The 25,775-nt window shown below is 52.4% G+C and overlaps 2 protein-coding genes across 2 annotated transcripts in view; one reads left to right on the forward strand and one right to left on the reverse strand.

Moving 5' to 3' along the window:
• The window catches only part of Ak5 (adenylate kinase 5), a 280,437-nt gene extending 265,307 nt beyond the window's left edge, over positions 1-15,130 (forward strand). Inside the window, exons 11-14 of the mRNA XM_004643164.2 lie at positions 4,055-4,218; positions 4,705-4,821; positions 5,974-6,165; positions 14,893-15,130. Of these exons, the coding sequence (XP_004643221.1) occupies positions 4,055-4,218; positions 4,705-4,821; positions 5,974-6,165; positions 14,893-14,961 (542 nt within the window). The 3' untranslated portion in view covers positions 14,962-15,130. The remainder of the gene's footprint in view (positions 1-4,054; positions 4,219-4,704; positions 4,822-5,973; positions 6,166-14,892) is intronic.
• A 4,204-nt stretch (positions 15,131-19,334) lies between these two features.
• Zzz3 (zinc finger ZZ-type containing 3) overlaps positions 19,335-25,775 on the reverse strand; it is a 75,444-nt gene continuing 69,003 nt past the window's right edge. Inside the window, 3 exon segments of the mRNA XM_023703264.1 lie at positions 19,335-20,602; positions 20,889-20,989; positions 23,024-23,158. Coding sequence (XP_023559032.1) covers positions 20,458-20,602; positions 20,889-20,989; positions 23,024-23,158 — 381 coding nt within the window. The 3' untranslated portion in view covers positions 19,335-20,457.

Consider the following 25,775-nt stretch of genomic DNA (forward strand, 5'->3'; position numbering starts at 1 on the left):
TTGGAACTGGTGCCAGCCAGCACAGGGATAAAGGAAGGATAGGGTAGGGCAGAGCAGGGGCAGCAGGGTCCCGTCCCCCCCCCCTCCCCCCGCCGCCAAGCAAGCAAAGGAGGAGCAGTTCCTCCAGGCAGGGCGAGGTTGCAGAAAATGGAATGAGAATGGAAGCTGTTCACAGCTGTGATCCCAGCAGCCGAGACGCTGAGGCGGTAGGACTGCTGCTAGCTCAAGGCCAGCCTGGGCGACAGAGCCAGACTCTTATCTCAAAAGAAGAAAGAGCTAAGGCCCATACTGCTGGAAGCCACTGTGCTTTTGTTGTTTTTCTTTTCTTTCTTTCTTCTTTTCTTTTTCTTTTCTTTTTTTTCTTTGTCTTGAATGAAACAGTAACAAGCCAATGACTCAGAAGATGGAGCCTGTTTTTACCTTTAAAATATGGCAAATCAAACACATTAAGCCAGGCAAAGTGGTACACATGTGGGATCTAGCACTGTGGGAGGCTGAGGCAGGAGGGTCTAAAGTCAGCCTCAGCAGCGCAATTTAGCACCTTCCTGAGACCCAGTCTCCCAATAAAAATAAATCAATGCAAGGCTGGGGCCATCACTGCGGGGCAGGTCCTGGGCTCTGTCCCCGGACTGCAGAAATGACCCAGCCCTGGCTCTCTTCTTGTCCTGGAGCTAGGTGGGCATGGAGTGTGGAGGTGTCCCCTCCCCTGTGAGGCCTGTGCCTCAGCATGCTGGAGGAGGCGAGGAGAGCAGAGGCCCAGCCCCTGTGGGCTGCAACAGCTGTGTCCCCTTCTCAGGTTGCCCCAGGGTTGCTTCCTGGCATCATCACAGTCACCACCACCCCTTTCCCCAGTTTTGCTGCTCCGTGACGCTGCCGACCCCACCCCACCCCCTACGGCACTCAGGGCTTCACCCACCTCAGGGCAGCCCAGCACAGTGGAGCCCGGGTCTCCTGATGTCACCAGAACCAGACCCAGCACTGCCCAGGATGGCCTCACCGCCCTGACCCCCACCGAAGACAGCGCAAGGCCTGTGGACACCCCAGTCCTCAGAGGCCACAGCCTCTGAGGTGTGGGGGGACCAAGGACAGCAGGCAATCTCAGCCAGACCCAGGTGTCTCATCAGTCACCCTGCCCACAGGGCTGGTTCTCTTCTTTTTGAGTTTTCCAAACTATCTAAGGCTGCTCTAAGGACCATGCATCTTTTTTCACAGTGAGGAGAAAAGAATTTCTTTAAAGCACTTAAAGGCTGAGGCAGGGACATCGCTGTGAGTTGAGGGCCAACCTGGCCACACAACAAAATCCTGTCTCAACAAATTAAATACCCTGGCTCAAGTACAGCAGGTCTGCCCTGCTCCGAAGCCAAGGCCAGGAGGGCCACAGGGTCGACCTGCACACAGCAGTGTTTGGTCTCAGGCCACATCGCTGCGCAAACAGAACCCAGTGCCAGTCGCCCTTTTCTGGCCTGAGGTGGAGGCCAGGAAGCCCGGCTATCTGGGGCCATAAGGACCCAGTGCTAGGGATGGCACTGGCCTGGCATCCTGTGCAGGGGACACGGAGCAGTCAGCGCGGCCTCCAGTGGGGACTTTGGGCCAGTCCTATTCTCTGGCCCAGAGTTTGACCAGGCTGGCAGCGAGGAGCACATCCCGTCGCATCCCATCCCTTCTCCAGCAGAGGCTAAGGCAGGCACCAAATACCCTGGAGCCATGCCCCTGTCCCAGCAAAGCTCTGCCTCTCCCAGTGGCCAGGAGGCTGATGCAGGGCATGCCCGGTGACTGAGGGTTGTGAGGGAGGGCACAGCTGGCTAATAGCTTTTCTCTGAAAGGAACCAGGCAGTCATGGGCCTGAGCCAGCCGTGGGACCCGTTTCACCTAGAAGGAAGGTATGTCCAGGAGCAGAGAGGGGCTCGCTAGGCAGCCAGGCTGGCCTGGAACTCAGGCTGCTCCTCCCACGCCCCGCCATGCCCCGTGGGCTCTGGTCCCGCAGTGCTGGCCAAGAGCCCAGGAGTCGGGCGCTGCCCGCTGAGTCCCGGGCTGCGGCCCTCCCCATCCTCCTGCTTCTGCGTTCTCCTCCCTCTCTGAGCTGACTCCCTGTGTCTTCCTGTCCACTTTGTACTTGTGTTTTAAGTTATTTATTCTTGGAGCCTGAGAACTATTTATTCTCAGCGCCTGCCTGGCAAATACAAGGTCCTAAGTTGGATTCCCAGAACCAAACAAAATTGTTTGTTCTCGGTGTTTTTCATGGAAGAGAGGCTCTGTGCCATAGGTTTCTTCCCAAAGGCTGTGGACAGCGTGTTCCAACATGGACCACGCACACCTGGGGCACAGCAGCACAGCCTGGGCAGCGGCCTGCGTGGCCAGCAGCAGTGATGGACGGGCAGTCAGTGGCCAGCACACTGCAGAGCACTCCGCTGCCGTGAAGGACACCATGGAGGCATCCATAGGGCAAGGGCTGCGCTGTGAGGCCGTGACATTAACCAGATGCAGAGGAGTCATCTGTGAGGGGACCCAGCGGGCTGACTGTGCACAGAGGAGCTCTGTGGCTCAGCCCACCTCTGAGAAAGTCAGGCACCTGAGAACAGGCTGCTTCCCTCTGTCGCCAAGGGGAAGAGAGGCCGGGCTGGCCCAGAGCACCAGCCACGTCTCACCTTTGCCTTCACCTGGAAAACAGTTAGACCTACATTAGAGCCGGGCACAGGAGCCCTTGCCTGTGATCTACACACTCGGGAGGCTGAGGCGGGAGGATCGCTATGAGCTCAAGGCCAGCCTGGGCCACACATCAAGACCCCACCTCAAGAGCAAAACACAACAATTAGGTGTACGACTGAGGATACGATTCCAGCCCGCTCTCCCCTGAAGTGGTCACAGCCCCTTCAAAGGGCATTGTGGTCTAGACTGAGTGAGTATAGCCATGGTGGCAGGCACTTTACGGCCCCGTGCCGGCCACCAGTCAGTCCCTGCTCCCCCCACAGCTGTGCCATGACCAACTGGGTGTCATGTGAGTCTCCAGTCGAGACACCTGAAAGCAGGGAGGCCTGGCCCTATGGTCTCCGCTTTCCTTACACTCACAAGTTCCCAGGGCCAATGTTAGTGGCCTCCAGGGTGTCATCCTAGCCCTGGGGCAGGAGGGAGGAGTGGGGTGAGGGCTGCCCCTGCCTCTGCCTAAGTCTGGAGACATCTTCATCCCTCAGGCAGCCCAGCCATCCCAGACAGGAGGCCTTGGGGAAACTGAGGCACGGGATTTGTCACCTTTTCTCAGGGTCTCACTACTAGATCAGACTCATAGTGACCCGCCTGTTTACAGCCTCCCAAGAGCTGGGATTACAGGTATGTGCCACCACGCCCATTCTTAGTTGTCATCTCAGTGCACCCCAGGGGGCCTGACTGCTCCCTGGCCCCTGCACCTGCTTGCAGGCGCTTTAATCCACTGAGCTGTTTCGCTCTCTGTCATCTGCTCTCTGAAGTGGCCACAGTGTGTGTGTTGTGTTTCTGGTTGCATCCCATGCAGCCGCACACCTGGCAGAGCACACAGGTGGACAGCTGAGACGGGGGTGGCGGGGGCAGCCACCTGTAGGAGAAGTCCACCGAGCTGTGTGACGAGCCCAAGCGGGGAGGGCAGAGGTGCCAGGCTAAGAGACAGCGGTCAGATGGGGACAGGGCTGGAGGAGGGAACACAGGTGGTGTGTGGGTGCTTGCGCTGTAAAGCCTGAGGGGACCGGGCAGGGGAGCAGAGAAGCTTGGGCTCTGTACCCCGCCGACCTCCTAGGCACTGTTCTTACAGGAGGGGCTGGTTCCCAAGGGCTTACTGCACAGCCCAGGCTGGCCTTGCACCCCCAAGATCCTCCTGCTTCAGCCTCGTGAGTGCTGGGGTCTCACACACCAGCTCTTGTTGGTCAGAACTCTCAGCCCCTCCAGGATACTTAGTTCATGAGGAGCAGTACCCACCCTCCATGGCTAACGGCAGTCAGGGCGCTGGTGTCCCCTTCCAGCGGCTCCATCCAGATCACTACAATGCCCAGCTTCCCAGGGGACATGGTTGACCTGCCCTCTCTTGCAGGTGGCCCCGGCTCCGGCAAAGGCGCACAGTGCGAGAGACTGGCGGCCAAGTACGGCATGGCACACCTGTCACCCGGGCGGCTGCTGCGGGCTGAGCTGGGAGCGAACTCAGAGCGGAGCTGGCGGATCAGGGCCCACATGGAGCAGGGCGAGCAGGTGCCTGCGGTGAGCCAGGGCCTTGTAGGCTGGGGACAGCATGGGGCCTGCATCCTGCTTCCCTTTATTTTATGTTTGGCTTTTTGAAACAGGATCTTGCTACACTGCCCAGACTGGCATCAAACTCAAGGTGCCCTCCTACCTCAGCCTCCCCAATACAGTTATTACAGCTGTCCTTCTGTCCTCCTTGGCGCTCTCCTTACTATTTCTACCCCTTCATGAGGCCAGGTCGCCGCTCATGAGGCCAGGGGGCCTGACAGTGCTCCACCAAGCCCTGCCCAAAGTCAGAGCCAGGGAATTCCTGTAACCCCAGAGCTCAGGAGGCTGAGGCAGGAGGAGCTCCACGAGTTGAAGGCAAGCGTGGGAGAGACCTGTCTCAAAAAACTAAAGTGGTAAATAAGGAAGAGTCACTGCAGCACACGCATCACCATCCCTGCAGTCTGTCACTTGGGATGACCCCACCGTCCCCTCTGTGCTGACTGCTGTCTCCTGCAGGCCCTGGTCTTGGAGCTGCTACAGGAGGCCATGGCTGCGAGGCTCAGCGACACCCGGGGCTTCCTGATCACAGGCTTCCCGCGGGAGCTGAAGCAAGGGGAAGAGTTCGGCCGGAGGGTGAGGAAGACATGGCCCGGCTCTGGGTTTGAGGTCCCCCTGGGGGGGGGATTCTCACTCCCCACCCATCGCTTCCCTAGAGACACAGAGCCGAGGCAGGAGGGCCTCCGATCTGAGGCCAGGCTGGGGTGGGGCCGCTGATATAGGGCCTCACACTCCAGAAAAGAAGGTTCAGCCCGGTCTTTGTGCTCGGATCCGCCCGGCTCTCTCTAATGACTTACTGGGGTGGCCTCAGTTTCCCCCTCTATCAGGCATAGATTCCGCCTCATGGAAATGTTTTCATTCCCTGTGAGTCCAGAAAAGGCCCAGGGTTTCGCCATCTGCTCCCTGTCAGGGAGCCACTCAGCCCTGCGTGATGGGAGGCTGAGGCAGGAGCTTAGTGAGACAGTGTCTCTAAATGAAGAAAATGGGTTGGCACCGTTGCTGCAAGGGAAGACCCTGGTGAAGCCCCAGTGGGGGGAGGGGGATTGTTGACTGACTCTTCATGGAGGCCACAGCAGGGACAGGAAGAGTGGCGTCGAACACCCCAGAGACCCCCAATAGAAGGTGTGCCCACGCACCTGCCTTTCGAAAACTTGGTTTGTTTTGTTTTGAGACAGGCTCTCAATATGCAGCTCAGGTGGCCTTGAGCCCCCTTTCTAGCCCAGGCTGGCCTCGAACTCATGACGCACCTGCTGCCCCAGCCTCCAGTGCGGAGTGGGCCCAGGGGCGGTCACAGGCGTGGGCGCCCAGTCGCGCTTCACTGCAGGAGCCTCTCACTGGTGACTGCCGGGCGGATCCTCCTGGGCAGAGCACGCCCTCTGCTGGCCGGCATGGGCAATGCGCACCCCGCAGCTCCGGGGACAGGACAGAGAGCACCCTGCCTGCGGCCCTCAGCTGCCCGACGCCCTCCCTCGGTCCGGGACAACCAGGATGCAGTCCTGAGCCAGAGCCTCCTTGCAGCCAGCGCGGGGCATGCAGCCGGGGCACAGTTACTTTGTCCCACACTCCCAGGGACGAAGGGACAGTTAGGAGGGCTGGCCCGGGCGTGGTGGCGCACGCCTATTACCCAGCACTCAGGAGGCTGAAGCAGAAAGGTCGTTGAGGGTCCAAGCCCTCCCAGGACATCGCGGAGCAGACCGCCTGAACATGTCCTGCTCTGACCCCTCCCAGGTCGGGGACCCCCACTTGGTCATCTGCATGGACTGCTCGGCGGACACCATGACCCGCCGCCTGCTCCAGAGGAGTCCGGGCGGCGCGGCCTTGGAGGACGCCACCAAGACGGTGGCCAAGCGCCTGGAGACGTACTACCGGGCCTGTCTGCCGGTCCTGGCTCACTATGAGGGCAGGACGCAGCTGAGGAAGGTGAGCCGAGGCCCTGCGCACCGAGGCCACGGAGCAGGTGCTGTGGGCGTGGGGGGGGGGGGTCAGAGCTGCAGGATTAGGGTGCCAAGTTCGAGCCTAGCCTGGGCAACTTAGTGAGAGGTGCTATGAAAACAAATAACTTTAAATATTTTTTAAATGGAAAAAAGATAAAATTTCATAAGAAAATAATAGTTAATGCACTGCATATTGTTATCTTTAAAGTAGTTACTCAGAGTGTAAGATAAGGGCATAAAAATTTCTCCAATCATTCTGTGAGCTGAGAGCCTCTACTAGTACACCCGGCTTGCGGACTTGCCCCTCCCCCTCCGCTCCTTGCCTGCCCCCCCATCCTAGTTCCTTTTTCCTTTTGAAGCCTTTCTTCCCATTTCACAGCATGTTACGAGTTTTGCATCTTATTGGCTCTTCCAGCTTCTCACACCAGGCAGACAACAGTGTGTATACATGCGAGGCTGATTTATGTCACTAATGAGTGTGGTCTCACATTGCGTCATTTACCTGTAAAAGTCTCAACTTTATCCTTTTTTTTATGTATTTAGTCGCACTACGCCGTTCATACTCATAGTATCCTTCTGTTTTCAGCCTCCCCAGCACTGGGTAGCACTCCATTATATAAAAAGACCGCATCTTTTTTATCCATTCCTCAGTTGATGGGCACTTGGGTTGTTTCCAAGATTTAGGTATGACAAATTGTGCTGCTATAAACATGGGTGCACATACACAGGTCCCATGGGACCTTTAATCCTAGTTTTCTGAGGAGTCTCCCACTGATTTCCACAGTGGTTGTACCAGTCCACACTCCCACCAACAGTGCAGAAGGGTTCCTCTCCCCACAGTCCCTCCAGCATTTGTTATCTTTTGACCTTTTTTTTTTTTTTTTTTTTTTTTTGCGTAACTGGAGAATGAACTCAGGCCCTTGCACTTGCCCGGCAAGCGCTTATCCTACTGAGCCATCTCCCAGGCCCTCATTTGACTTCTTCATGATAGCCATTCTTTCTGGGGTGAGATGGAATGTCAGTGCTGTTTTCATTTGCACTCCTTAAATGACCAGGGATATTGAGCAGTTTTTCATATTTATTTGCCATTTATATTTCTTCATCTGAAAATGGGTATCAAGGGTATTCATCTTGATGCCCTTTGAGATGGTGTCGTTGAATTTGGGGAGTCTGACGTTTTCAGTTCTTTATATGTCTCAATAGAAGTCCTCTGTCTGAGGGACACTTGGGTAAAATTTTTTCCCCACTCTGTGGGTTTTTCTTTTCACTTGGTGATTTCTTTTGATGTGCAAAAACATCAAAATAAATAATTTCTTTAAATGGCAAGGGGTGCAGTTCAGTTTGAAAGCTCTCAGTTCATATCTCCAGTGCTGAAGGAAAAAAATAATTTAAGTTGAGCCAGGTATGTAGTTCAGTGGCATAAGCACCTGCGTGGCAAACACAAGGTTCTGAGTTCAATCCCAGGTACTGAGTAAAAATTTATTAAAAACCAGGGGTGGTGGTGCACGCCTATAATCCCAGCACTCAGGAGGCTGAGGCAGGAGGATCACTGTGAATTTGAGACCAGCCTGGGCTACAAAATGAGCTCAAGGCCAGCCTGAGCTACACAGTGAGACCCTGCCTCAAAAAGACAAAACAAATAAATAAAAGTGGGGCATATACTTGTATGCTTCGTGACACTGTTATACTTGGAAAAGCTCCTTTTTCCCAAAAAAAGCAAAAAGGGTGGGAGAATGAAGCGGGCTGTATCCCAGACTCGGGCGACGCTTGACCTCGGCTGGACAGAATCACCCACAGGCTTCTTCTGGGTCCAACATCCAGTGCCTTTTAATTCAGGAGGTCAGCAGCATTCACGGCTGGCCCTTGACCCTTCTGTGCATCATTTTCTTGGGTACTTTTGTTTTGAAAGGCTCTCACTATACAATTTAGGGGCTGGCCTTATACACACTACATTGCCCAGCCTGACCTCAAACTCACAGCGATCCTCCTGCCTTGGCCTCCCCAGTGCTGGGACAACAGGCGCGTGCCACCATGCCAGGCTTGGAGGTCAGTTTTTCTCAACTCATGTCACCTCAGAGTGGCATCTGGTCCTTGGACCCTTGCAGGTTCACACTGGGTCACCGAAGACCTGCAAGCCTGTCAGCGGGTGGCACAGGGGCTCAGGGAGGAGAGCGGCATGCCCGAGAGCTACGCGGCAGGGCTTTGTCTTCAAGAAGTCCCATTTTCCTCCTCTCCTCTTTACCTGTTCCTCTAGTCTGGCTTGTTATTACGAGCAACGTTTTTAAGTTTCTCTGAGTCACCCAGAAGTTGTGTCTGGCTGCAGGTCCACATTTAGCTGTGACCCCCGGAGCTCCCACTGGGGATGGAGCCTGGAGCCTCCTGCGTGCGCCTCCATTTTCAGACACTAGTTCCCGACTGGTTTATTTGTTTTTTATTTGGAGACAGGGTCTCCCTAAGTTACCCAGGCTGGCCTCACACTTGGAGCCCTCCTGCCTCAGCCTCCTGAGAGCTGGGATTACAGGCGAGCAGCACCACGCCTGGACTCTGGCTTGAGCTGTTTTTAAATAACACTGCTGCCTGCCTTTCTTCAGAAGCAGCCCATTCTTACATTTCCACACCAGGCCCTGAACTGGTGTGCAGCAGAAAGAGGGTGAGCCACGTAAGTACAGTCGTCTGAAATTCCTGGCAGCCACAGTGAAAAAACACAGAACCCGGTGGTGCTGGCTTTGCAGAGTGCCTGAAATGTCTGAGCAGAGCCTCGCGGCACTCAGGGACACATGTGGGGCGGCCCTGGACTGCGGAGCATGTCCGCAGTAAGCCTTACTCCCATATTATTATGCTGCTGTCTGCTTTTAGGAAAAACACCGAATTGTCTTGAGCGTCGCCCGCGCAGGCATCAGCCCAGCTCTGTGGCCGACAGTCCTGATGTGGCGCTCTCCCGAGGGCGTGTGCTCTATTACCCGTGTACTCCTTCCACCTGAGGCTGCTGTTCTCTTCAGTCCAAGCCTGTGCTCATTTCATGACTTTCTGTGCTTATTTCATGCAAACTGTGTCCTCTCATGTACTGTTCATGACTGCAGACGAAGCATCCAGTGTCCTCCTTTGTATCTGTCATTTTTGTCATAGTTATGTCTTCATTCTCTACATTCACCAAGAGAAAGTAAACTCCCAGCTGCAGGAACAATGCCTGCCTCATTCATCCACCATGGGCAGGTACAATGGCACACGCCTGTGATCCCAGCCCAGTGGGAGGCTGAGACAGGAGGATCATGAGTCAGAGCCCAGCCTGGGCCACTTAGTGACTTAGTGAGATCCTGACTAAAATTTTTAAAAATAAAAGGATTGGGGAGGTAGCTCCCTGTGAAGGCCCCGGGCTCAATCCCTAGTACTGCAAATAGATAAGAAATAAGCCAACTGCCATCATTTGGCACCCAGGGCTGGTGCAGCCTCAGTGGCCCAGGATGACACAGAAGGCCTGGAGCCACCAGGGTGGGGTGCTGAGGTGCCCCTCCAAAGAGGCCCCAGTCCTCATTCCTGGCTCTTTGGGGATGGCCAGGTCAGCACCAGGCACCTGAGCAGGGACTCATGGCCACCTGGCACAGGTGTGGGCTCTGTGGGGCAGCCCAGGGACAGTGCAGGAACATAGCCTAGGGGCGAGCTGGGCCTGCACACAGGCTCTGCATTGATCCTTCTGCGTTTTACTGGTGACAGGCAAGTCACAGAAGGCAGCCCAGGCTTAGGGGAGATTGATGCCACCTCTTTTGTTCATTATCTAGTTTTCTGAGACAGGGTGTCACTATGAAGCCTCGCTGGGCAGCACAGGCTGGCTTCAAACTCACAGCAGTCCTCCTGCCTCAGCCTCCTGAGCACCAGGATTCCCTACGGGTGCCACTACACCCAGCTGGTACTGTTTCTTGATGGGTGGGTGGCAAGGCATCTTCAGGAGGCACCAGGACTCTTTGGAGACCGTCGCTGCTACATCTGAAGGCTCAGGGTAGAGGGCGGATTTTGTGGCCCTCAGGTATGTTCCCTCCATTGCTACAGTATTGGGCCGGCTCAGATCTGCCCTGGAGGCCAAAGCGGGCTGCACAGCACAGGGAGGGTTCCCACGTCGCCTCAGGCTCCCGAGGCCCCTGGGTTTGTGCTGGGCCCGGCCACGGGGCGTTCACTAGTGGAGCCCTGGTCCTGCAGCGGCTGAGCTGGGTCTAGGCAGAGCGAGTGGTTCCTTCCAAGAGGAAGGGAAGAGGGCAAGGGGAGGTGCAAATAGAAAAATCAGTTTCCTTGATTCATTTTCTGGCACCCACCACCTACCCAGAGCCAGGTCCAGGGCTAAGCAGTGACCTCGTCCTCACCTCTTCCTGTCTCTGAACATTGACAGTGGCCCTCTGTTGGACCAAACTTGTGCCTCCGGCAGGAGGGCAGAGCTTATGGAAGGTGATCGGCTCTTGACTTGCTAGGAGGCAGGGCCTTTTGGGGGCCCTGGCAAGGAGCAGCTCTCCTCTCCTCCACCAGTCCCTCTGCCGAGCTGGCATCCCTTGAGCCAGCAGACTGTAGACCGAACATGAGCCTAAAAAAACTCGTCTCCTTTAAAGGGAAGGCATTGGGTCTTTTTGTCCCTGCTATGGGAAATGAACGAAACAGGCTCTAGAGCCTCCTCCCAGGGCCATCCCGGTACTTCCTTATAAACAGTGGGGTTAACAAGGCTGCCTAGTCAGCAAGGCCGGTTCTTCACCTCCCCCTCACCCTGCTGATGCTCAGCATGCCCGCAAGCTTAGGTCAGTGATCTCCCTTCCTCCTGATGTGACCTCTTAGTAACTAACCCACAAGCGCTACCTGCTTCCTACCATGAGGCCCAGCCCATTGCTGTGGCCCCTGGACCTGTCGAAGTGGCCCTGCCTGAAGTCATCGTTTCGGTCCTTACTAAGACTCACTGAAGGCCGGGTGTCCGGGCACACACCTGCAATCCTAGCATGCAGCAGGCTAAGGTAGAGGGATCCCTGTGCGTTCAAGGCCAGCCTGGGCTACACAGTGAGTTCAAGGCAAGCCTGAACTAGAGAGAGGGGCTGTGTCTCAAAAACACAAAAAGGACTGCATCACTAAGACCAAAAAGCTGTATTACACACAGAAAGTCTGTCCTGAACCAGAGCGCTGATGTGGTCCCCTGCCACAGGCAGGGATGGTGACATCCCTAGTGCTTGCAAACCTAAAGTTAGTTTACACAAAAAAAAGATGTAGGTAGATAACAAGAGCTGAACAAATTGTCAAGTGTTTCTCAATAGTGTTGTCCAGAATTGCTCTGAACAAAATCATTTAGGATGTTTTTTATACAGTGGACTACTGTTCAACCATAAAGAAGGATAAGCTTGAGGTATTTCTAGCTAAATGGCTATGCCTTGAGGCCATACTGTTAAGTGAAATTGACACACGTGTATGCACACTGCAGCATTTCTGTGGTGTGAGAACTCACAAGGGTAAATAAGGACCCAAATTTATGATACCAGGAAATCCAAAGAAAATGTCCAGGTGGGGAAGGAGAGAGGGAGGGATAAAGAAGGGACAAGAAAAAGAATAGAAGGAGAAAACAGAAACCAAGCTTTTGTAAATAAAGAGGGAAAGCATGCCTGGAGGGAGGGGAGGGGAAAGGGGGGAGAAGAAAGCAAGATATATCATGTGCCTGGACAGATTCCCTGTGATGAAATGATCATTTTGTATATCTAAAATGTACCAATAAGCCAGGCATGGTGGTACACACCTGTAATCCCAGCACTCAGGAGGCTGAGGCAGGAGGATTGCCATGAGTTCGGCCAGCCAAGGCTACAAAGTGAATTCAAGACCAGCCTAAACTATATAGCAAGACCCTGTCTCAAAAAAAGAAAAGAGAAACCCACCAGGAGAAGCGTCCCACACCTCAGATTCAGCCCTGCGCAGTCGACTCCGTGGCCCTCTGGCGACGGGGCTTGGCAGGCTCGCCTGATTGTTTTCGGCTGCGCAGTCTTTGCACATGGAATGTGTGAAGTCTCGAAGCCAGGACCACCTGCGCTGAGCACTAGCCAAAGCTCCACCCACTGCACTCTTTTATTTATTTCTTAAGTGGTGTTACAGGGGGAGCCCAGAGCTAAACACTGAATCCTCGGCTCAAAACGAAAATGTCTGTAAATTTTGAGGAAGGATTCGAAGTTGAGATCCCCCACTCCAGCCTCCCAGAGACCCAGAATGACTGTGTGCCACCAGCCCACCTCCAAAAGCTGAAGTTTAGAAACCCCTTGGAATTTCCAGCTCCCTCAAGCCCCGGTTCCTCAGGGACCCCGCAGGGCGTGGGCAGCCCCGAGGCCAGCAGCAGCAGCAAGTGGTGTGGACAAAAGGCCGGGACTGAGGATCCCGGAGTGCCTGGGTCCTGAGGGGTAATTGTGGTTCTGGCCCCATCTTGGATGGGTTCTGCTGTTACCCACACCTGCCCGGGTCACACAGACATGGGGCAGCATAGATGTGCAGCCCCCAGACACCCACAAACGTCCTTGATCTGTCGTCACACACTGCCATCCGCCACCCTGGATGGCCAGGCCCCCGTCTTCCTAACGGGGTGAACGGAAACCTCGGCTGGGCAGCGCTCTGCCTCCGACCTCCACCAGTGGCCTCTGCTTTTCCCTCTGTTAGCACTGATTAACTGACCGGGTTTTTGGAGTCAGGGTCTGACGATGCAGCCCAGGCTGGCCTTGAACTCACTGTGCAGCCCAGGCTGGCCTCACTCTCAGGAGCCTCTTGCCTCAGCCTCTTCAGGGCTGGATTCCAGGTGCGTGCCACCACACCGACTCACTGAGCATGTCACGCGTCTTCTTCCTTGGGGCTTCAAGCCACCAGGACACATAGCCCTCATCTCCCCTGCACCAGGCGATGACCCAGCCGAGCTGCTGTGACCGTCCTGGGAGCTTCCACTTGCCCGGAGCTGGCAGGAGCCCCGCCGCAGGCACCCGGGACACCCGCAGTCCAGTCCTGCCCTGCCGGCACTGCCTCGTCTGCCTGCCCAAGGCCCATGACAGACTCATCAAGATGGAAGGGCAGAGCTGAGGCCCACCCTTTCTGAAGTCACTGGGTGACTCCAGTGCAGCCTGACCCTGGGGGCCACACTGTGCAGCGGGCACAGGGGGCCTGGCCCGACCCCTCCCCACAGCCCTGCCCAGCACGGGGGCTCTCAGCACCCTGGAACTGCCCCAGCCCCGCCCTTGCACCTCCCCGCTTCTCTGACAGCCCCGATCTTCTCCTCTTGCTATGGGCACATTTCAGGTGACGTGGTGACTGCACTGGGCAGAGGTTTGTGGCCAGATGTGGCACCCCATCATGCCTTTCCGTTCCCTATCTGTAAATGCCCGGTCTCTTGTCCTTTCGCCTTCTCCCTTCCCTGGTTCCCCCTCCCACTTGAACGTGTTCTTCCCGTTTCCCCTTTCAGCCCTTACTTACCCTTTCGGGTTCTCACGCAGAGAAACAGTGCAGTATTCACACATGCATCCAATTTCATAATATGGTCTCAACTATTTAGCAAAAAAATGTCTCAAGCTTATCCCTTGAATTTTTTTTCTAAATTTTTTGGGTATTTTTAGACAGTGTCGCTATATCTGCTGTACCATGGATTATGTCCCCTTTTCTGGTGGCTTTGTCACTTAGTAACTGCACTCAAGTTCCCCAAAGACTCCTCATGGCCTGCTGGCTTTTTCTAGCACTGAGTAGTCCAAATAACGTGAACGCTTGCATGGACTAGCTTGTTGAAATAGTGAGATTTCAAGTTTTGTCGATGCACAAAGCCACTGTGAACATGCACAGACGTGGTTGTGTAGACAGCAGCTTTTAATGCCAAGTCCTATGACGGCAGCATGGGACTTCAAGAATGTGCAGAGAATCCTTTCATGGCTGCATCGTTTTGTAATTTTTTATTTTTATTGCAGAACCGGGGATTAAACTCAGGCCCTTGGGCTTGCCAGGGAAGCACTTATTGCACTGAGCCACCTCCCCGGCCCCAGCACCTGTAATTTTATTTTTTGCTTGCTTTTTTCTTTTTTGGCAAACAGGATCTCACTACGTAGGCCAGGCTGGCTTCAAACTCGCAGGATCCAGCCACCTCTGTCTCCTGAGTGCTGGGATGACAGCGCGCACCCCCACGCCCAGGCAGCAGCCACACAGCAGCATCTGCCTGCGCCCCACCCCACCAGCACCTGTGCGCCAGGATGGTGGGCCGTGCTCTTCTGATGAACACGCAGCGATTGTGCACTGCTGTGTAATTCAGATGTCTAATTTTTAAACAATTTCTCTGCCTTTATCTCCTAGTTGTTTCTTTTTTTTTTTTTTGGTGGGGGGGTGTTTTTTTACGCTTTGCTGAACAAAAGCAGGTAAGCTTTATTATTAAGTCATTTACACTTGTACAGCAATTAACCACTAAGAAGAATATATGCAGTGTTATTTGTTGAAACTGTACTTCCGATTTGATCTGAAACTGTCTCATTGCTGTTTATCAATAAAACTTTGAAAAAAAAAAAAAAGTCATTTACAAAACTAACTTTCTCTGCATGACTGTAATCCTAGCGCTTGGGAGGCCGAGGCAGGACTCCACGACTTCAAAGCCAGCCTGGGCCACACAGTGTGTTCAAGGCCAGGCTGAAATGCATAATGAAAATGTCTCATAACACAAAAAAGAAACCAAACTTTGTTTTCCTTTTAAATATAGATAAACGCGGAAGGAACACCAGAAGAAGTTTTTCTTCAACTCTGCAAGGCTATTGACTCTATTTTCTGAAGGTGGGAAAGCATGTACAGAGTGGAGACAAAGGAACGCACTGAACCGTCCACCCCTTAACACCGTCTGTGTCCCATGCCCCCAATCCCGCCCGCGCTGTCTGCTCCCCCTGGGCTCCTGTGGGAGATGTCCTGGGCCAGGTGTGGCGCAGCAGGGGCTGTGAGCCCTGTCCCCAGGCCACCACCGCAGCTGTCCTCTGCCGTAGGTGCCAGCGCGGTGCTGTGAGCGCACCCCAACTCCTACTAGTCGTCGTCTGGTTTGGTCTCATCGGAAGGGGGCCAGCACCGCAGCGCCACCACACCCCCTGCTCCTCCCAGGATGCCCCACGTGGGCAGGCAACAGGCTGCCACAAGCCAGCCCTGTGTGGAAGAAACTTCCAAGTGGGAAACAGCATAGGTCCTCCAAGATGGCAAGACCCAGGCTGGTCACCAGTCACCTTCTCTTCATTTGTAGGACGCTAGCTACTGGGAATACTGTCTGGCTAGGAGCACAGGCGATTGTGAGATGTGGGCTCCTCTCTACCTAGTTCTGTGTTTCAGCGATCATAAATTAATGTCAGTGACTAAGAGTAATTCAGAGCATGAGGTGATTTGTCATTTCACTCAGTGGACAAGTGCCATCTCATCGGTGATCTTAAATGTCCACCCCTTCGCCATCCAGCTGGTGACCAAAGGTGGGCGCAGCAGTGAGCTGCCGCGGGGGAGGGGCGCGTTGCACGAAGCGGGCAGCCGAGGCCAGGGCTGCCTGTCTCACCGGCGGTTCCGGGCGGCGCAGGCTTGTGGCACACCAGGCAGATCTGGGTCTCTTTGTGACATCCGTTGTGAAATCAGAGCTGCTATGTCTTCTGGAAATGACCGCAGTGTTCCCTCAGCCACCACAAGAGACCGTGGCTTGAGCTTGCATGATTTGTTTTTCTTCAATCATTGTGAAATAAGGACCCATTTCCAGGTCAGGACTGTATTTTTAAAGGCTTTTTTTCTTGAAATGGATATGTACAAATAAAATAAATGGAAGACAGGATAACTCTTTTTCTATTTATTTGTAACTCACATCATTCTGGAAAGCATTTGAAGCTTTATTCCAAACAGAAATTAGAAGCAAACACAGTAATAGCTGAGATTTATGATCCATGAATATGGTTTTGATTTTGGCAATAGACCAGATTTGAACTATTACAGAGAGAATTCTTAACGTGTTCACGATACATGGTCATTTTTATATTTCTTTTTCTCGCATTCATTCTTGAAACAGAAATGTCTGTTTTTCCCTACAGAAGAGATCAGGTTTCTTTGGTTACAGTGATGCCTCTGTGAACACCAAGGATGCGGCCCGTTCACAGCCCTCGCACAGCTGTCGGAGGATCTCAGTAAAGGAGAAAAGCACGCGGGGCACAGGACACAGTGCGACCCCCCAGGGCCCGGCGGGCCCTAGTCACCGCTGGGCCGGGCTGTGCAGTGACACTTCGGTGGCTGGCAGGGGCCCCACGCTGGCACAGGCACAGCAAGCCCTGCCCAGGACACCAGGACACACGTCACCAATTTGCATGGCCTGAAATGACATCACCATTTCTGGCTAGCAAAAGGCCAGGTGTGCACACTGGCGAGCCCACATCGAAGTGAGTGGCTGCACAAAGCGTTCACAAACGTCTAGCCGGAGCCACGCCGGCTGCAGCAACGTGGCCTCAGGGAAGCGCCGGCTGCGCTCGCTCAGGGTCCTGGCCGTGGGTCCCTACCTCCTCCAGTTACTGATCTAAAATGATGCCGTCCCCCTTCCTCCCTTGCAGGGTCTATCCCTGCCTCAAGGTAAGCGGCATGTGAACGGTGGCTGCCGCCCGGCCTGTGAGCCCTGGAGGACCCCACGTGCTGCAGCGGGCGCTGCGCTATGCGACTCCGCTTTGTGTTTCCCTCTGGACAGGAGACCCCGAGTCCTTAACGTCACAGGAGCTGTGGAGATGAGACAAGTGAGCAGGGCAGGGAAACCAACGAAAGGTAGCTCCGTCACCCTCTAACGAGTGCTCACTCCTGCGACTGGGGCGTGGGCTGCAATGTCCACTCCAGAGTCCTTGCCACTAGGTCACTAAAACCGAGACACATGCCTGGCTCAGCTGCCCAGGGTTAGCCCCGTGCCCCGTGAAAAGGCAGGACGTGGCTTCCTGGGAAGGGGTCTCCCAGCCAGGCCCCCAGGCTGCCCACACAGGCACACAGGGGCTGTTCCCAACTTGAGAGAACAACTCACTACCCACCGGCCAGACACTGACAGATACTTAGGGGGCAGCTCCAAAAAGCCAGGCCCAGCCCGACAGCGGAGGTCTTGGTCTCCACACAGTTAAACGTAACAGTTGCTTCACTGCGGAAACGGGGAAGAATTCTGGCTTTTACTGGGATCCTAGCAAGAGCAGTACATTGTTCATCAAGGTAAGAAATAAAAACACATTACAGCCCCAAAGGGTCCACGCCTCCATAACCTTGTGGGAAAAGCCACTTGGAACCCTGCTTCATCCACAGGACCCAGAATAATGGACTTTAAACTCAAGTTACCCCAGGCAGCAATAGTTCATTAGACGCCACGCGTACACGCTCACAACTGAGATTTCACAAAACAACACTCATCATTACTACATGTACTGTTTTCTCTATATCTCATGTTTAAAAACACGTTCCACACACCTCAGTAAACGGTGTTCTATGGTTGATCTGAAACCAGACAGGGAGGGGAGGAGTGGGTCAGGGCACACATCAGGCAGGGGCCTCACGGTGGCTCAGGTTTCTCCGTCCTGAAGGACATGGGCTTCATGGGCACTGGAGCGACCACGGCCGCTGCAAAGGCCCAGAGAGGCAAGGCCTGCACCCCTTGGCCACAGCAACCATCTCCGCGGTAGGAACTGTCCGGCCAGAGGCAAGCTCTTGACTACCTGACTACCTTTCTGCACAGGAAAGGTAATAAGGAGAACCGCCTCCAGGAGCTGCTGAGGACTCAGTTCATCACCGTCTGCTTCTGGCATCTGCTCTGATGGGTGCGTTTCATCAAAGGAAGCCTCTTCTGTCTAGACCTCAGGAAGTGTCTAAGGTGTTCTCAGGAGTCTCTGGGCATTATCAGGTACCCCAGCTGGGGCACAGGCTCGCAGCCCACAGATCTGACCCACACACAGCACTTACTAAGCAATGCCCTCACAAGCCCGCTGCTCCACCCTGCTGTCTCTTCGAGCACTCTTGGCTGTTGGCAAGAGACAGCCCACACCACGCCTGCCACCCTCCTCTCAAACACACAACCCCACATCACCGCTGCTGCCACAACACTGTAAGGCCTTTTCACGCCATGGGGACTATTTGCTTGGAGCTGAAAAGTTCAAAATAAACACATCTTCTATTCCAGCAGAAAATAACCCTCTCTGCCACCTACAAGTCTTAAAGTATTTGCCCTTGAAAAACATGTTCAAGTGGGCCCATTATGTTTCTTCTGATTCTAACAACTGTGTGGCTCGCAGGCCTCTTCCAAGCATACTCTGTACTTTCACGGGTTTCCCAATGGCTCAGAATGGCTCTCCAAAATCTAACTGGTATTATTTCCACAAAGACACAGAAGTCACAAGAAGTTGCCGGCAAGTGCTACGGTCCTGCCCAGCGACAAGCTGAAGTACCCGCCGGCATATGCACCTGGCGTTCAGTGGCAAATGGCTAGAACACTAACAACTCCTCCCTCCTGACTAAAATTCCAGGGAGAGAAGTCTACTAACTATTCTTTCTGATTATGATATATTGCATCAACATCTTAGTGATCTTTAATCAATATATTATGTTAAAATTCTCATAGTTCTATATTTAAAATTCTATTAATTTTAAAAAGGGCAAGGTAGACTTTAGTGCCCTGCTATGTGTTGAAGAGAACTAATAAATCATGTTCCCTAGATTTAAAAACAGGAAAAAAACAAGCAACTCTAAAAACTGGGTCAAGTACAATACAGTACACATAATCCATCTTAGAATAATATTTATACCATCTTACCCTGGTCAATAGTAACTTTCAGGAGACCCCTTCCTTAAACGCCTGGGGACTTATTTTGTTAAGAACAGCCAGAACAAACACCTCCAACTTAGGCTCTCATGCAGGGGCATTACTGGCTGCCTTTTCCCTAACCAGGTCCTGCTTTCTCCCCGGGGAGCCCACTTAGTGCTCCAGCGCACGCAGCGGAGAGCACTTCGTCATTCGCAGATCTGCTCAGGTTCATCCTCTTTTCCATAATACATTTTTTACTCTTCATAAAGGACAAAAAGAAATCCTTCATCTACGTAAAGCAGACTGTTAAAAGAAACAATTTCTGGTATCAACACTACTAAAAAATCCAAATCTGACCAAAGGAAGCAACGACAAGCATCTGTAACATAAACAGGCAGTGTCCACAGCATTTATTTCTCACAGTTCTCCTGACAGAGAAGCATCACTCAAGAGCACACTGTGTACACGGAGAAGAGGAAACATACAAAATGTTTTAAATGATGCACAACAAAATCCAGCAGTATAAAAGAATGCATGTGAACTCTTGCTCACTGCACAGACTAAATTTAATCACTTGTTTAAATAGTAATAAAAATACAATCTTTATGGATCTTGTTCAGACTACAAAAGAGGGAAATTATTACCATATATATGATTTTTATATTAGGCAGTTTTCTTTGATGAGTTGTATGGACAACTCCAAATACAGAGGCAGAAGTCTGTGTACTTTAAGAGAATTAATGTTGTGAATTAGACTTTTACACAGTTACTACCACTGGCACTTTTCACCATAGTTTGTACACATCACATGATCAACTTATATAACATTACATTTTAAAAATATATCTGAGTGACAATTTTATAACATTCACACACCATGAGCTGGTTAAGAAGCAATGCCACAGTTGCCTCCTGTAGTGCTTTGCTGTTGATAACAAGGACAGTTCATTGTGGTTAAAAGAAATCAGGTATCAATATGGTTAAGCAGCTCCCATTTACTAAAGGCCATTGATGACCACCACTGGACAGTGAGTTCTTTTAGAGTATAGATCCTAGAGGCAAACACCATCACTGGTTAAAACTTTGTCTAAAGTCAGTTTCTGTGCTGAAAACTATTTTCACAAAACTGAACGCTACTAAAGTGTTTGAATATAAATACTTCGTCTTCTTGTTATCATAGTTATGACCAAGTTCTCTGAAACCTTTGGGATTTACTCTCGCGTGAATGTGTGCTCTCGCTCCGTCTTGCCCCCTCCGATCGCCGCCTCAGGCTGCAGGCGGCCGGAGCTTCACCAGGGAACCCTCTGCTGGCCGGACGCTCGGCTGCTGCACGGGGGTCGAGAGCCAGGCGCGCGGAATTGGGCTGGACGAGAACACTCGGGACGCGCTCATGCTGTGAGTGTCATTCAGGGAAAGCAGAGGACCTTTCCAAACTGTGCACATCATCAACAATGATACCATTGCTATGTGTCGAAGAGGACTAGGGAGGCACACTCCGCCGGGTCATCTGTTCGCCGGGAAGTAGTTTGGGTCAAGGTAATTATAACTGGTGCCCTGGGACACACAGTAGTCTCTGTCTAAGAAAGTCTCTGACCTATAAATAGGCTCTAGTTGGTGATCTTCCTTGTGAATATCTGTTTCATGTAGGCTGCAGAGAAAGAAACAAGCACACAAACCCATCATTACAAGGACTGAACGCATCTGACCCGCACACTACGAAACTTCCTCAAGGGGAACTGTGTTTCCATGTGTTAATCTATCCCAATCTTTCATAGAAAGCTGCCCAACATATGGCACAAAAGAAAAAACTCCTCAGAACAAAACTGAATTCACAGAATGTGGCTACTTTTTAAAAAAGTGTGGAGATCAAATTCCCTGACTGAGAAGTTCTGTCCTCGTCAAACTGCAAGACCATCAACACAGAGAACACTTACCAGTCAGAACAAGAATCACAGAAATCCAATGACATCTCTGGAGGACAATCCTGGCAGTGCCACCGAACACCCTGGATCGGCTCCACGCCACAGTTATCACACTGCAACAGGTTCCAGGGGAAAGGGTTAGGCTGTCTCGCTTTACAGACTCTTTTACTGTCTACTGGAAAAACGCAACGCGCAGGCAGCTTCGCCTCACACCGACAGCTGTGCTCCAAAGGGCACTGGACACTGGACACAAACTCCAGCCAACTAGCTAAAGGCCCCTCCCGCAAAATCAAGATCCAGGTGGGGAGGGGAACATCACAAGGAGCAACCTTGAATGTGCTCTAATTGATTTCAAAAGTTTTTAAGTAAAAGACCTCAGACTTGAGCATTTTGTCATTAGTAACCATTTGCTTGAAAAATATCTCTGAGTGCACGGCCACTGGGTACAGTGTCTGCCTCCCACAGGTAAGACTACCCAAATGTGCACAGAACTGTTCTAAAGAGCCGCGAACACAAACATGGATGGCTACAACTGCAACAGCCTCCACAGAGCTGATAAAGGCAGACCCAGCTTTCTCCCCATGAGGTGGCATTGTAACAGCTGTCCCTATGTTCTGTGAAATTCTGGAAATCAACATAAACCCCACATCCAGATTCCTCCGTCATCACACCAGCTAAGTGGCTGATGAACTGGCCAACAAGCCAGGGCCGGGTCCTGCACGGCATCACGAGGAGGAGCGTGCTTCCTCCCACAGCCCAGAGCTGCCAGTCGGGAAACCCTCCAGTGGACTGGGAGGGGCACGGACAGATCTGGAGGGAGTCACCCAAGAATATGGCAAAGAAGGGCTGGGGAGACAGCTCAGTAGAATAAGCGCTTGCCTAGCAGGTGTAGGGTTGTGAGTTCAATCCCCGGTACCGCAAAAAAAAAAAAAAAAAAGGCAAAGAATCAGGATTAGAGGTAACCTTTTGTGCCAATTTAAAGCATACTTTCATTTAAACTACCAACAAAAACCACAGTGACACTTGTGTGGTCTTCTTGTTACATCCTCCAGCCCAAGCAAGTACAGACAGCTCGAACATCCAACTTTGTCTCAGGCCGTCCACCTGTCTGCCACGTCCACAGCCACCAGATCCATTCAGATACCCTCCTCTAAATCACCAAAAGACTGCTGTCTCCTTCCTCTGGCCTTGACTTCCTTTTAGTCTTCTTTCATGGCTCCCTTCATGTACACGTATTTATGTATATGTTAATTACATGAATACATTACATGAGTGCTGGGGAGCTACTCAGCCTGAACGCACCGGCACGGGTCATGCCTGGTATCCCTGAAGCCTCGTGTGCTCACAGGGCTCTGGGGAGGCGAAGGGAGCACTGCTGAGCTCACAGCTAAGTGTGACAGTGGAGGAGGTGAGTCACGGAGGGCAAGGCCACCCAGACCCTCCCAAGGCCTCTGCTCACCCTCTGCCACACGGCCCTGCCTTGGAGTCACCACTGCTTTACCCACGCTGAGCCAAAATGAGTTGCTGCATCTTTAAATTGCGGTGCCACATATTTTTTCTGAAATACAAATTCCATCAACTCCCTTCTGAGAAGCTTTCAATGGCCCCCCAGCTTGGGGATGATTACAGTCCTGGCTATGCTCCCCCGGGCCTCTGCCACCTGCCAGCACGCGCTCTTAGCTGCACTCCGCTGTCTCATTTGCTCAGCAGCTCGGAATACCTTAACAGTGAAACAGCAGCCAGGCAGGACAGTCCCCAGCACTGAGGAAAGTGCCTGGGACTTGGCGGCCCTTCAGGGCTTCGCAGGATGTGTGGGTGAATCTCTGTGAGCCCCCAGAAAACAGCTGAGACAGCGCATTCACAGTGACGGGCAGCTGGGCGTGTTCTGAGCCACAGACACCACTGGACAGAGCTGCTCGCCCCATATTTTACCCCAAGTTACAGACCCCTGTATGTCACCTTCTCTACACTGAGTTATAAACCTCTCCACATCAGGACGTGTGGCCTAGAACATCGTAGAAATGAAGTGACAAGAGATAGTTTTCATTGTGCCTTCACAGGCTTTAGGTTATCAGTCCAGGCACCATATCAAGGATCCCCTATCACCTTCAAAAATTAAATACTGTGTAAGGTTAAGGAGAACATACCTTGAAGCCCACATGCTGTACAAAGCCACTTTCAGCTTGCATTTGCTGAAGTTTCTGCTTCTTTAACTTTTTAAACTGTAATAGTTCCTTATATTCAGGTAAATTCCTATACATGAGTGGAATAATTTCTTCATCCTATTGAAAAGAACACAACACAGCCAAGATGTTAGTCCACCAATTAAATTAGCTAAGTGCAGGAACACTGATTAACGATTACTTTTTCCACTTAAAAAAAACCTCACCCTGTAAACTCATGGGAAATTCGTGTCACTCTCAGCAATGTCTTGTGCCAACACCTGTGGAAGGCTTCCTAGTGCTGCAGCAGCGCTGCCTGCACGGGCGGCTGCACAACACAGGTGTGCGGGGGACACCAGTGCACACCCGGCCGCACGCGCACCTCCCGGCCGCTGCTCAGACCCCAGTCCACTCTCCTCCCTCGGCTGATGGAGGGTCACACTCGCCTTGAACGTGGGACATCCCCTAAGAACAAGCAAGCCTGCTCTTACTTTCTGCTCTGTACTCACAATGACCAAAGCAGTCCATTTTGCTCTTAAGCTGAGTTACAATGACTACTTAAAAAGACCATAACCCTGTGAATACACAGTCACAGACATCATAAACAGCTGATCTAGAAGGTACAGACAGAAGCTACTGATAATACCAAACCTTCAGATGCATACAACACGTTGAAAGAGATTAACTATTAAAAAATTAAAATTACTATATTAAAAGACATATTGCCACCAGTCCTTCTCAAAAGATTGCCCTTCTCTGAGCACGACTGTGCCATTGTCCAGCCACTTTCTGAAGCAGTTCTGGAGTCCCCTTTGGTGTGTCTTTTGTTGATCTGCTGTTGCTGCTTCAGTGTCCTGAGGCTGATTAAAACAGCTGTCATTCCTGGTCATCCTGACTTTGGGGGCAATAGAATCTGGAGGGTGTGAACGCCAGTGAAGAGGGCGGCCAAGGACGCCCACCGCGGGCACTGTACTCTCGCTGCACCTTGTGAAGATGCTCAGGGCCGAGAGCTCCCAGGAGCACTTTGGAGAGTGGCAAGAACAACAGATACATGTGTTTGAAGGCAGAGGCCGTATTCTGAGGGGGATTCATGGCAATGTGCTTTTTCACTACGATAACAGTTTAAAATTTAAACACATACCATATATTTTTGAATGCCCCTAGTGTGTTCAGAAACCCCAAATTGGGCAGCAACGTTATAACACAAGTATAAATATACAAAAGCTGTCTACTGAAAGTTACTGAGCGTGCTGCTCATCACCTGGGTGACCCAAAGACCCTCCCTCACAGCCCCCTGCATCCAGCCGGTCCTCATGCAGGCTCTGTGGCCCCCGTTCCTTCGAAGTCTCCCACCCCAAGGGCCGCAACGCCAGGCCTTGCCTTCAACTAGAAATGCCTGACTCCAAACTCATTAAATTTAGATTTCTTACCTAAAATGTCACTTTCTGCTTCTCTTAAAACATACTCCAAATAATTTTAGTGTTTTAACCCTCACTGAAATTTCTAATCACTCTCTTGGTTTCCTCTTGGCCTAATTCACCCCCCACCCCCAGAGTCCATTTCCTTCCTCGGCTATTTGTGAGGAGTGGCCCCCTACCCATCAAGTGCAGGAGGGCACACCCAGTTCACCCCCAGGTGGCAGGAAGGCCCGGTGCTGATTGGCCAACTCCTGCCTCTCTCCCTCCTCTTAGGAAATTCTGTCGTGACGTGCTACTTTCTCAGTTCTCCCCAGTCAGTCTCCACTCCTCGCCATCTAAGCCTCCCATGGCTTCCTGAGTGTGCACAGGGCCAAGCCCAAGTCCTAGGTGACAGGACACCCAGAGGCATGGAACTTCAGTACCTATCTCTTACATGGTGTTAAGTGACAATTATCACCTCCCTAGGTCAACACCCACAAGGACAACACATGCACACAAATATAATTTGGCTCAAATAATGTGAGATTTTGTAATGAAATTTACTCCACTCAGATTTAAAGCAAACGTAAAGAGAATACAATATTACATTTTTCGCTTGCATTTTAAGTCTAAATACACCAAATTTGTTCAGCAAGTCTAAGATAAAGGAAAGATAACACAACTCACAGTAAGATGGCCACTATACAGAGAGAGAGAGAGAGAGAGAGAGAGAGAGAGAGAGAGAGAGAGAAAATAACAAGCGTTTTAAGAATGTAAAATGGGGTGGAGAGCTTCCTGCTACCCTGCGCCAGCGGGACCAGTCCCAACCCAGGTGCAGCGTGGGCCGGACCCTCTCCCGCCCCCTCCGGCCGCCCCCCACCACTCCGTCGAACGTCCCCACCCCTCCCGCCGAGTAGGAATTTCTGCCGACTTCCGGGAACCCCCAGACCCAGTCCTACCCAGGTCCGGTGAGTGTGTGGAGAGCTTCCTGCTACCCTGCGCCAGCGGGACCAGTCCCAGCCGAGGCACAGCGTGGGCCGGACCCTCTCCCACCCCCTCGGAATGCGCCCCACCACTCCGCTGTACCTCCCCCACCGCTCCCGCCCAGTACGAATTTCTGCCGACTTCCGGGAACACCCAGACCCAGTCCTAGCCCAGGTCCGCAGCGGGAAGGAGCTGAGCACAGCAGCCAGACCAAAGCCAGACGCAGCTGGATAACTCCCAACTTTGTAGAGCTGCCCCTGAACTTCAGTACGTGCGAAGGTTATAACTACAGCAAAGATCTACAACAAAGGGCAGAAGACAGTGCTACACAAAATGACGAGAAGGAACAAAATGCA

The sequence above is a fragment of the Octodon degus genome, unplaced genomic scaffold (assembly GCF_000260255.1).
Source record: "Octodon degus isolate 3935 unplaced genomic scaffold, OctDeg1.0 scaffold00167, whole genome shotgun sequence".
NCBI lineage: Eukaryota > Metazoa > Chordata > Mammalia > Rodentia > Octodontidae > Octodon > Octodon degus.